We start from the raw sequence: 11,457 nt of genomic DNA, 5'->3' as shown, positions 1-11,457 counted from the left end.
GAGGCTCTAAGCCGAACCGCAAATCAATATTTTGATTTCTTAAATATATACATTTTGCTACTATTAATTTAATGAATTTTTATTTATAAATTCAACGTCAAACAATCACAATTTAATATCTACATTTTCTAAAAAATAAATTTATATAATTATATTTAATTATTAGAGCTGTGGTTTTGGGGTATTTTTTAACATATATGTTACTACTATATAATTTAATCAATTTTTTAATTATAAATTCAACGTCAAGCAATTACAATTTAATATCTACATTTTCTAAAAAAATAAATTTATATAATTATATTAATTTATTAGAGCTGTGGTTTGGGGCGAACGAGAATTTGATACGACGGAATTCTTTCTGGTATAAACAAATTTAATTACTTAGTCAATAAGAACATCTCATGATTAAATTCAATTAATACATTTTGCAGTTAGTTAAAAATAAAAAATAATCTGACAGTACTACTTTTTTACCGAAAAAGAGGCAAAATCTAACTGAAATAGATTTATTAACAGCAGTAATAACTAGATTCCTTCGTCTCCTCGGAAACCCTTTTTCGGTAGGCGAACATTCTTCATCCCTCCTCCCCTGACACGTGTACTTGGGCCCCACTCCCCAATTTAATTCCTCGCCCCCTCAAAAAATCGCCGTAGCCTTAAATTTATCCGGCGATAATAAAAAATACCTTTATTTTCGCTTTATTTTATATAAATATACTATTATATTCATTTTCTCATCTCCTCTCCTATCTCTGAAACCCCCCTCTCTCTGTCGCTCTGTTGTCTGCATTAACTATTTGCCGTTACGGGGTTTTACTGCATTTATTGCCGTGAGATCATCCTCGTGAATCGTCCCAGTACTTTACCGAGGCTCTGTTTCGTTCTGAACTAACTGTTGGGTTTTCGATCTGGGAAGAATTTTAGGATTTTTTTGGTTTCTTGATCTGTATTGCGCGTTTTTAGCTGATTGGAGGTGGGATTGTCAGTGCGGTTTATGTTTGGTTGATCGATCGACAATATTATTCGGTCATCAGGAATTTGCTGTTGATCGAGAGTGGCGATGTCGGGACCCTTGGATAGATTTGCTAGGCCATGTGAGTGAAAAATTATGCGATTTCTTTGTTATTCTCGATCTGCATTCGCTGTTAATTAGCTGCGATTTTGCGGATTGTCAATTTGATGTGTGAATTAATGTGAACCTGATTCGTTTTCCAGATGTTTGGGCTTGTCAATTTGATTTTTTTCTTGTAATTAATCCTTGGTATCGATTTGCTTTTCTACTGTGTCTGAGCTAGGGCAATTTAAGGTACGGAGTATTAAAGTTTCATAGGCTGTATATTTATCAGAGGATTTAGTTTCTTATTGGTGAAATTATTTTCACAAATATTGAAGTACAATGGAGTACTAATTGGCCAGATCTTTAAGCCTTACCCACTGATGTTTAAGCGTAATATTCTTCAAAAGTTTGACAGCCGCCTTGCATTTTTATTCTTGTTAACAATTACCTTTGTCTTCTGTTGAAAGTTATTACTGAAAGTTATCGCATCAGTCAATTTTAAGACCACTGGATATGTCAAGATTGTTGCCTTAAAGTGCGTAGGGCTTGAAATGTTGAGAATGCTTCATGAAAACTGAATGCTAAATGCCATGCTTATATTTTATTTTTGCTTATATTTAATTTGCAAAGTGTTATTTAATGTATCTACGTGAAACAGGCTTTGAGGGTTTTTCCGGTGGTGAGGAGAGAAGAGAAAGAAAGTCTGATTTTGATATTTCTGAAGATGAAAGGAGGACTAAAATTGGTTCTTTGAAGAAGAAAGCACTTAATGCATCTTCAAAGTTCAAGCATACTCTCAAGAAGAAGAGTGGTAGAAGAAAGAGTGACGGTCGAGTCAGTTCTGTCTCAATTGAAGATATCCGGGATGCCGAGCACCTGCAAGCTGTTGAGTCATTTCGGCAAGCCCTAATATTAGAAGAGCTTCTACCAGAAAAGTTTGATGATTACCATATGATGCTGAGGTTATATTCTTTATCAAAAAAATTCTTTTATGGACAGGTATATCAATTGATATGTTGGAGTGAGAAAATGTGGGTGAAATCGTGGTCATAGAGTGACGAATAGGTTCTAACTAGGATATTTAGTAAAAGAAACACTACATTAATCAAATTGGGAGCCAAACACAGTATATCTATCCAAGAGATGTAGAGGTAACATGCCAATTGAAGTTCTGGTGTAGGATCGGGAATTTAGGAAGATAGCTAATGTTGTACTATTAGACTCCACTGAGTCATTCATTTTGTGAACTGCCGGTATTTTACAGATACTTTCTCTTCATCATTGAACTAAGCTTCGCTTTGGTGCTTCATAATTTGCCTACACTCTGAAGAGAAATTTTTTCTGAAGTTTTATTTCGGCTTGCCCCTTCCCTGCTGCTTTTGTTTTTTATTCAATTGAAAACGCTTCGATTTCTAAGAATGTTGAGGAATTTCTTGCAGGTTTTTGAAAGCAAGAAAATTTGACATCGAAAAATCAAAGCTCATGTGGGCTGATATGGTCCAGTGGAGGAAAGAATTTGGTACTGACACAATTATCGAGGTAAGCCAAAATTCTGCTAGTGACTTCTTGCAAAATTGATTGTTTCCAGCTTTTGAAAGTGAACTCCACCATTTATTTTATCCATCAGGATTTTGAGTTCCAAGAGTTCAACGAGGTTATGAAATATTACCCCCATGGCTATCATGGAGTTGACAAAGAGGGGAGGCCGGTATATATAGAGAGACTAGGGAAAGTTGAACCAAACAAACTTATGCAAGTTACTACCATGGATCGCTACATAAGATACCATGTCAGAGAATTTGAGAAATGCTTTGCAGTTAAATTTCCAGCTTGTACAATTGCTGCTAAACGCCACATTGATTCAAGCACAACAATCTTGGATGTTCATGGTGTGGTATGTAATACACTCCTTTGCTTTATACTTCAGTCTATTGGTCTTGATTCTTGAATAAGGAATAGGCTCTGTATGAAACCCATAGTGTTTGATTATTGTTTTTCCAGGGCTTGAAAAACTTCACAAAGAGTGCACGGGATCTCATTATGCGGCTCCAGAAGATTGATGGTGATAATTATCCTGAAGTAAATACTCAAAACTCTGTTTTTTTTGGAGGTGGACTTTGTTGTTGACTGGTTTTTACCGTGACTGAATATTTCTCTTAATTAATGCTTCCTTGTTGCAGACTCTTCATCAAATGTTTATAATCAATGCTGGTCCAGGCTTTAGGCTATTGTGGAATACTGTAAAGAACTTTATAGATCCCAAGACAACTACCAAGATTCATGTATGCTTGCTTTTACCATCTACTCCCTCCGTCCCAGAAAGATTGTCCCATTTCCTTTTTCACACCCGTTTTGCAAAAATAATAATAAATAGTTGAAGTAGAGAGAGAGTAAAGTAAAAGAGAGAATAATGTAGAGAATAGTCTTACCTACATTATTCTTTCTCTTATTTTACTCTCTTTCAACTTTACCTATTTATTATTATTTTTGCAAAACGAGTGCAAAAAGTGAACTGGGACAATCTTTATGGGACGGACGGAGTATCTATTTATGGTACTTGGTTGAGTTGTTGGCTGAGAGATACCGATGTCTCATTTTCTTTAATCAATTCAGGTTCTTGGATATAAATACCACAACAAGTTACTTGAGATAATTGATGCCAGGTAAATAGGTGGTTATGAAAATATGTCATCTTCTTGTGACTAACATTAAGGTATTTTGTGATCTGATCATATTGACGTGAACATGCAGTGAACTACCAGAGTTTTTAGGAGGAACATGCACATGTGCTGATGACGGTGGCTGCCTGTCTTCTGATAAAGGACCCTGGAAGAATCCAGAGATTCTGAAGGTCATATCTTACCCAGGGTTAAGAATACCCATGTGTTGTAACTGTGCATGTATTCCCTCTCAAATTTCTTGTAGTACGGAGATAGTTAACTGTCTGGCTTACTGGTGCAGATGGTGCTTAATGGTGAAGCACGGCGTGCCAAGCAGATTGTCAAAATTATCAACAGTGATGGGAAGGTAGTATACGCCAAGCCTCATTACCCCATGGTATGACTACTAGGGTCTTTTGCATTTTTTAGTTTTATCCTGTTAAACAATCCTTTAGTGCGAATAGTTTTTACAAGTATTGGTTATGCAACAGTTGAAAGGCAGTGATACTTCAGCAGAGTCTGGTTCTGAAGCTGAAGATATTGCTTCTCCAAAAACCAATAGAAGTTTTTCGCAACTTCGGTTGACTCCAGTTCGTGAGGAGGTAAGGTTCACTTAAAGCTTTTTGCTGATAGGTAGTTTAATCTGTGCTATCCCCGCATGAGGAAAAATGGAATCTGTTTTTGCTTTTCTTTCTTTTCTCTTTTTTAATTTTTCCATTTTGTAAGGATACAAAGTGTTTGCTGGCATGATATTCTTAAACATCTTGACATTGAAGATCTCAGATGAATCACAAAACAAACATGTTGCTTACATCTGGATGAAACTTGTTATCACATCTAAAATTTTGCGAAATACATCTGATACTCAGTATGCCTGTAAAAATATATGTTGTCTATCTCTAAATTATTATTTACTTATTTATATTTATTTACATTTTGTAATGTGTTCACAAGAAAAGGCTACATTCATAAAGTAAATTTTTTTACTCTAGCCAATATGTCCTAAATTCTCACTCTAGCCAATAGTATATCCTAATTTTTCACTCTAGCCAACAGATCAAATTGGGCTTTTAAATGGATTGTGGGGGAGTACTATTATCATGACACTTGAGTTCTTTGGTATTTCATTTTCTCATGGATGCTCAGGTGCTTTTGACTCATATTGCAGGCTAAGACTGTGGGAACAACTAGTCATTTTGGTAATTTTTCTGGATACGATGAATATGTACCCATGGTTGACAAGGCTGTTGTTGACTCTGGCTGGAAGAAGCCGACAAACACTGAGAACTTCAATGTTTCTGAAGGTTATTCATCATTTCTTTGGTGCTTTCTCCAAATTACGTTATGGTTTCTATTTATGCATTATATTTGCATGTCGCCACTCTTTTCTTTTGTCTTGTCATCTGATTGTGAGTTCCTATCTCGTGTTGCACTCCCTCTATACTCACCAGCACACATGTGAGTTAGCTTGTGTGCAGTTGCTTGTTTTGCCCTGTTTCTGCTCTTTTATATCGGATGAACATTGGTAATATGCAGAAGAAAAGGTAGGTCATATGATGTCACTCACATGCACCATCTACAGTTATAATATATACATTGCTGATGTTTTTGTTTGCTGAAGTCGATGGTTTCTTTTTTAGGTTTCCCATGTTTTATTTCTGTATAAATAGTTTTTCTTTAATAATGTTAATACTTTGTGTGAAATTTTTGATCCAGGGCCAGCGCCTGATTCACCCAAAGTACCTGCAGCATTTAACGCTCGAGTTTTGGCAGCTCTTATGACATTCTATATGACCCTTATCTTTTGTTTCCGTTCAATTTCATGCCATATCAAAAAGAAACTTCCCCATGCATTAATGCAAGATGAGCAAACCGCTCCAGAAAATGACTTTAGACCTACATCACCAACATCATCTCCCAGGGATACAGAAATCTTATCTGCTGTGCTGAAAAGGCTGGGGGAGCTTGAAGATAAGGTGATTACTCTTCAGACAAAGCCATCTGAGATGCCACATGAGAAAGAGGAACTGCTGAATGCTGCTGTCTACCGTGTGGATGCCCTAGAAGCTGAGTTGATTGCAACCAAAAAGGTATCTTCTCTCTGTCACATATTACACATTACATGACACCGTGGCTAGTTTTTGTCAGAGTTAAAAGAATATGAATTAACCGGCATGGTGAGTGATTAGAACTGTAGGGCTGTGGTTCTAGGAAAACAATTTGTGAATGTGATTAAGAATTATCCTTGTGCCCTCTTAAGCCATAGCCTTTCTTTCTGTGCTTATCATTCGCATACCTGTACCCGCCACCACTGACCCACCCCCTAGACTTGTCGGTTATGCTTATCTGGTACTGTGCTACTGCAGGCTCTGCACGAGGCTTTAATGAAGCAAGAGGAGCTGCTTGCTTACATAGATAATCAACAATTCGCTAAGCACCAAGTAAGTGATAGTGATTGCGATTTGCTCTCGATCTTTTGATCACATGTGTAATGATGTTTCATGCTGACATGCCTTGTTTTTCTTTGTCCAGAAGAAGAAATTTTGCTGGTAAGCTGCACATTCTACGTGGAGCTTGGACGGTTGACGACATCTCTGTCCATTTAATGCTTACTGCCTAACCTTCCTCATCAGAGATGTAAACCAGAGTTACCTAACCAACCATCATAGAGATGTAACTGAAATGTAAATTTCCAGCGATAATTTTTACCCAACATACATATATGCACATCTTTTTTCCCTTTCTCGAACAGTGGTTTTTTCCATTTTATAACTTATTTCTGCATGTTACTGACACATCTAAACGATATTTAGAGGCAGAGTAATATTGACTCAACTTTATGTTTTTTGAGCCATTAATTCTTTCATGATACTTTGATATGAATTTTGTGCCTTGTTTGGATTTTTGCTAATATAGCTCAGGTAAAAATCATTGTAGCAAAGTATTGAAAATATCAGAGAACAGATGAGTAGCAAGTAATATCTGGAAGACTCCCGAACAAAATATTAAAAAAGAGACGTAGGAAATATATGAAAATATTAGAGAAGAGATGTAGCAATTAATGTCTGGAGGACTTTCATAACAATATTAAAAAATAAATGTAGCAAATATATAAAATTTGAAGATGAAAATCTTTCAATATATATTCTTGGTAGGATGCATGGAATCTTGGAAATTTTCAATTTCCTTGTGGCCCCCCGTCGTGCTGTAAGCAAGAGCGGAGACTGCTCGGGTCATCAATGAAATTCTCGGCCTACAAACGGTTATGTAGAATTCCAACACAAACAGCAAAGAAGGCTATTTACAATTTACATAAGATTTCAACAGGTTCTGAAAAACACAAACTTTTATGAATGATGGGAAATGGTGTTTGATGCAGCACATCACCATCTCTGGAAATAATCAAAGCATATTGAAATTCTGCACTTTAGAAAGCGAAGAATCTCTTCTTTTTCTTCTTCTTCTTTTCCATGAAGGCAACGAGTTCCTGTTGTTGAACCAGAGTATCCTCCAAAGTCTGACAAAACATCAACATTTTTGGTTTAAGCGATGCAATATTGCAAAGGCTATTGTGGGCAAAGATTGACTTTTATTACCTTTTTGGTGTTAGATAGCTCTTGCTCCAGCATGTTGATACGTTGCAGGGCATTGTCCAGCATCTCCTCCTTTTCAGGCGGCATAGTTGGCCTTTTGCTTAGGATGATCACTTTTTCCTCTAGCTCGTTCATGCGTTTCATCATGATGAAGTAATCCTCATTTGAGACGGCTTGCCTAGGCGAGTTGTTGGCGTGACTGTCACTGTACATGGAGGAAGAGTAGAGGGTGGCATCTGTGAGTCTCCTTGGCATGGTTCGTGTCATACGAACCATAGTCACGACTCCCATCACGATAGCCATTACTCCATTCAAGAGATGGTTGCTAATTCTATCGGAAGCCTTAGAATCATGTTTTCCAGGGAAACAATCTGTGGATGAAGCTGGAAAAGAAGACAAAATAAACGATCATGAATCAAACATTACATGGAAATACCAAAACGACAAACACAAGTGAAATTCTAACTCGAGCAAGGGTGATTTTGTACCTTTAGGACGAGCGAAATTGACTTGTTTCTCTTTTGTTCGCACGATAGTTGTAACGGGCTTGTCAATCATGGGTTCGTCTTTAGCAGTCTCATATGCACTTGGTGGTCGCTTGGTCACCTGGAGGATGATAATAATATGAGACAAATAGAGCTGAGATGGCAAAAACAAGCCTTAACTTGTAGACTAATTAATGTCTAAGCAAATTCTGCTTCATCTTTGATCCAACTTACTTCTTCATGTGCAAGAGAGACTTTTGAATTTGCAATATCATCATCAGCAGCTCTCGGGGACTCATTGACAGGTGAAAGGACAATTTTGTTTGTCCATTTATGCTCATTGTTTCGGACCATCTTGCAAACAAAAGACGATATATATGGTTTTAGGAATTCACTAGTTGGAATGAAACAAAATACAAGGACAACAATGCAACGTTTGGAGCTCGATGAATTTAGACAAACCTTGATTATGTCGGGGTCATTCCAAGGGCCCTTATCAGAAACCATGCAACCACCTTTTTCTGCACACGTGCATTTACCGCCCAAGAACTCCGGTAGCTCACTGATACAAGATCAAGCAACGGATACTATGACATCAGAACTGCAGAAAATTGAAAGTAACTGAATTCTAATGGAAAACAGAACTCGATTATTGTTCACAATATTAAGGTAACTTTACCTTGCATCAATGATCTCAAGAAGCTTGCTCTGGTATTTGTTACCCAAAACCTGGTTATGTGAAACACAACGACAGGTTAGTGAAACTCGAGCATAGTGTACCATATTGCACTAAAGAGTAAAGGCAGCTCACATGGATCTTGGATGTGGTCTTTGGATCAAGGAATGATTTAACGGTATTCCACAAGAGCCTGAATCCAGATCCTGCGTTGATTATGTACATGCGGCACAGGGTCTGAAAGAAAAAGAAAAATCAGATTTCAATATACCATCAACTTCAAGAAAATGAAAATGAAAGGGTTCTTGAAGAGGAAAAGAGAAGAAGCAATTACCTCAGGGTAGTTATTACCATCAACACTCTGAAGGCTCTGGATGAGTTCCCTAGCAGCCTTATTGAAACTTTTCAGTCCCTAAAAACCAAAATTTGACTTTGGTTAGAAATCGAATGACTTTCTCACAAGAGAGCTATGATCATCACACACATGTTATCTTTCATGTTCTTCGTAAAACTGAACAATCACATATTTTGGTGTTGAATAGTCTGATCTATATAATGTGAAGCAAAGTAGTGATAAATAAGACTAATACATAATATTATATCGAAAGAAACTCATTATTCATTGCAGAAATTCAGTTATATATGAAAACTCGATCCAATCATATCAAGAAATTTAGCTGTGAAAGATACCCCTACATACCACTCCTTGAACATCCAAAATGGTTGTGCTCTGATCGATGTGCTTTTTGGCTGCGATGGAGCAGGCCGGGAACTTGTCAATGAAGGTCCTCTCGAACTCCTGAACATGGTATTTGAGGTAGCGATCCAAGGTCGTGACCTGCAGGAGCTTGGTCGAATCAACTTGACCGAGCTTCTCAATGTAAATCGGCCTCCCATCTTTGTCAACACCGTGATGCCCTTGTGGATAGTATTTTACAACCTCATCTCTCTCCTTGAAGTCAAACTCCTACATAACATCATCATCATTTAGCAGTTTAAGATTAGGGTTTCTCCATATCTAATTACTACTACTATATATAGATATACCTCCATGATGTTGTCTGAACCGAAGTCTTTCCTCCACTGAATCATGTCAGCCCACATTTGCTTTGTTTTCTCAATATCAAATTTCCTAGCCTTCAAAAACCTGTTTCATCAAACGCCACGATTAAGGACTACTACCTCTGTAATTCAGGGGATTGCAGTGACTGATCAAGTTACCTCAGCAGCATATGATAGTCATCATGTTTAGCAGGGAGCAGTTCTTCCAAGATAAGCGCCTGACGCAAAGCGTCCACAGCTTGCAACTCCTCAGCATCACGCTCGTCCTCAAAGACAAAGGACATAACTCTGCTGTTACGCCGTCCCTTTTTGGTTAAAGAGTGCCTGAATTTGGAAGAGGCGCTGATAGCTGCCTTCTTAAAAGACCCATGCTTCTTTTTCCTCTCATCCTCCACTATATCTGTGTCAATTTTCTCAAGACCTGCCACAGAATTCACACCAACAACACTGCATCACCAACCTATAGCTAAGAACAGCCATACAACAGCCATACACAACATATAATTCATTGCCAAGATAACTTGAAAGATAAACCCAAAACGCAAAAAATCCAAACAACTTGTGCTTCAAACAACTTTTGAATTTACACCAACAACACTGCATCACCAGCCTATAGCTAAGAACCACCATTTCTATCCATTTCATCCACTCTTTCATATTCAACACATTTTGACTACTCATGTTGATAAACAAAACTATCCAAGATTCCATACAATTCATGTTTCTTATCTTTTAATATCAGTAATACATCAATCAACCATACAAAACATATAACTCATTGTCAAGATAAACCTCAAAATCCAAACAATTGTGCCTAAATAACTACACAAAACCAATCAAAATATGAAACATATACAAAGAATATGGACTGACTTGGCCTGAATGGGCGTTCAACAGCCCCAGGAATGTCGCCACTCATGACTGCAGCTCGCAAGTTTGACCACTGTAGCAATCACGAACATGCAGTTTACCTGCAAATATCCAATGAATTTAAACAAAAAAATCAGCAGAAAAAAAGCAATATATCATTCCAATCCAAAATGCCTCCCCAAAACAACACAAACATTGCACAATTAAGCTATTAGCCCCAAATTGATGAATACAATTCGAATGCAGACCTTCGGGGAGAAGATAAACTATACCCACCAAGAATATGAGAAAGATTTCAACTTCGAAGAATGATTTGGAGAGAAGAGAGAGAAATAGATAGATAGGGAGCGGTGGAAGAGAAGGAGCCTATTATACCAATGGCCTAAAATATGGAGGGCCAATAATAAACAATAAATTGGGGGATTTTAATATCATGATCATGGTGATCATGATCAGCTACCTGATTATGAGTCAAAGGCCCCCCATTATTCTTTCAATCCCCCATAAAATCAGTGGCTCCCCATTATTCGCTATTTCCCTTTCTTTTTAATTTAATACTATATGACATAGCCTGCCATTGATGTAGCTCGAATCCATCTGTATATTGGTAGATAATGCATAAAATATCAATGGGGATATCGACTCGGTCTCGGATTACCTCTATACATGGATTTATTAGCTATCTCAATTGAATCTCTTCTTCGCCTCGCCTGCGCAGAGAGAGAGAGAGAGAGGGAAGTGCAAGGCACGCCGGCGATTGCATGGAGAATACTGTCGATAATTTTTTTTAAAATTCACTGTATATTGTGATTAGTTCCAAGGTGGTGGACTACAATCTTGACTCAATTAATTATTTTGTCGACTCCTGATTATTTATCGAGTGTATGATTGTATAAGTATTACTCCCTCTGTCCCCGAATAAGAGTCACTAATTTCCATTTTGGGTCGTCTCTGGTTAAGAGTCACTCTTCATTTTTACCATAAATAGTAGTAGGCCCCACATTCCACTAACTTTTCAACTAACTTTTCTTTATATTTTTTAAAACTCGTG

At 37.4% G+C, this 11,457-nt stretch overlaps 2 protein-coding genes across 4 annotated transcripts; one reads left to right on the top strand and one right to left on the bottom strand.

Moving 5' to 3' along the window:
- Positions 1-703: 703 nt before the first annotated feature.
- Positions 704-6,574, top strand: LOC121741297 (phosphatidylinositol/phosphatidylcholine transfer protein SFH6-like). Its single transcript, XM_042134011.1, has 14 exons — positions 704-1,097; positions 1,719-2,022; positions 2,500-2,599; positions 2,688-2,954; positions 3,062-3,139; positions 3,241-3,342; positions 3,674-3,723; positions 3,812-3,911; positions 4,022-4,117; positions 4,212-4,322; positions 4,889-5,024; positions 5,437-5,810; positions 6,087-6,161; positions 6,253-6,574. The coding sequence occupies exons 1-14, from the start codon at positions 1,064-1,066 to the stop codon at positions 6,271-6,273; spliced, it is 1,848 nt and encodes a 615-aa protein (XP_041989945.1). The 5' UTR covers positions 704-1,063; the 3' UTR covers positions 6,274-6,574.
- A 182-nt stretch (positions 6,575-6,756) lies between these two features.
- LOC121741299 (phosphatidylinositol/phosphatidylcholine transfer protein SFH12-like) lies at positions 6,757-11,167 on the bottom strand. 3 transcript variants are annotated; one of them, XM_042134013.1, is made up of 13 exons: positions 11,065-11,167; positions 10,410-10,507; positions 9,696-9,957; positions 9,522-9,621; positions 9,175-9,441; positions 8,809-8,886; positions 8,610-8,711; positions 8,478-8,527; positions 8,261-8,360; positions 8,033-8,152; positions 7,802-7,919; positions 7,317-7,696; positions 6,757-7,237 (listed from the first exon to the last, which is right to left on the bottom strand). In XM_042134013.1, the coding sequence occupies exons 2-13, from the start codon at positions 10,453-10,455 to the stop codon at positions 7,148-7,150; spliced, it is 1,713 nt and encodes a 570-aa protein (XP_041989947.1). In that variant the 5' UTR covers positions 10,456-10,507; positions 11,065-11,167; the 3' UTR covers positions 6,757-7,147. The 3 variants fall into 3 exon arrangements, with proteins under 3 accessions (XP_041989947.1, XP_041989946.1, XP_041989948.1); XM_042134012.1 differs by lacking the exon at positions 11,065-11,167 and adding an exon at positions 10,655-10,794; XM_042134014.1 differs by lacking the exon at positions 11,065-11,167 and adding an exon at positions 10,683-10,778.
- Positions 11,168-11,457: the final 290 nt, after the last annotated feature.

This window comes from Salvia splendens, chromosome 7 (assembly GCF_004379255.2).
Source record: "Salvia splendens isolate huo1 chromosome 7, SspV2, whole genome shotgun sequence".
NCBI classification, from domain to species: domain Eukaryota; kingdom Viridiplantae; phylum Streptophyta; class Magnoliopsida; order Lamiales; family Lamiaceae; genus Salvia; species Salvia splendens.
This window is presented reverse-complemented; position numbering and strand designations above follow the sequence as displayed.

What these genes read in the sequence shown, in the direction of transcription:
- LOC121741297 (XM_042134011.1), top strand. Translation starts at nt 1,064, where the DNA reads ATGTCGGGACCCTTGGATAGATTTGCTAGGCCAT. An exon ending in GATTACCATATGATGCTGAG is followed by an intron (nt 2,023 to 2,499) that starts GTTATATTCTTT and finishes AATTTCTTGCAG; the next exon opens with GTTTTTGAAAGCAAGAAAAT. An exon ending in CCAAGCCTCATTACCCCATG is followed by an intron (nt 4,118 to 4,211) that starts GTATGACTACTA and finishes GTTATGCAACAG; the next exon opens with TTGAAAGGCAGTGATACTTC.
- LOC121741299 (XM_042134013.1), bottom strand. Translation starts at nt 10,455, where the DNA reads ATGAGTGGCGACATTCCTGGGGCTGTTGAACGCCCATTCAGGCCAA. An exon ending in GACTATCATATGCTGCTGAG is followed by an intron (nt 9,622 to 9,695) that starts GTAACTTGATCA and finishes TTGATGAAACAG; the next exon opens with GTTTTTGAAGGCTAGGAAAT. An exon ending in AGACCACATCCAAGATCCAT is followed by an intron (nt 8,528 to 8,609) that starts GTGAGCTGCCTT and finishes TCACATAACCAG; the next exon opens with GTTTTGGGTAACAAATACCA.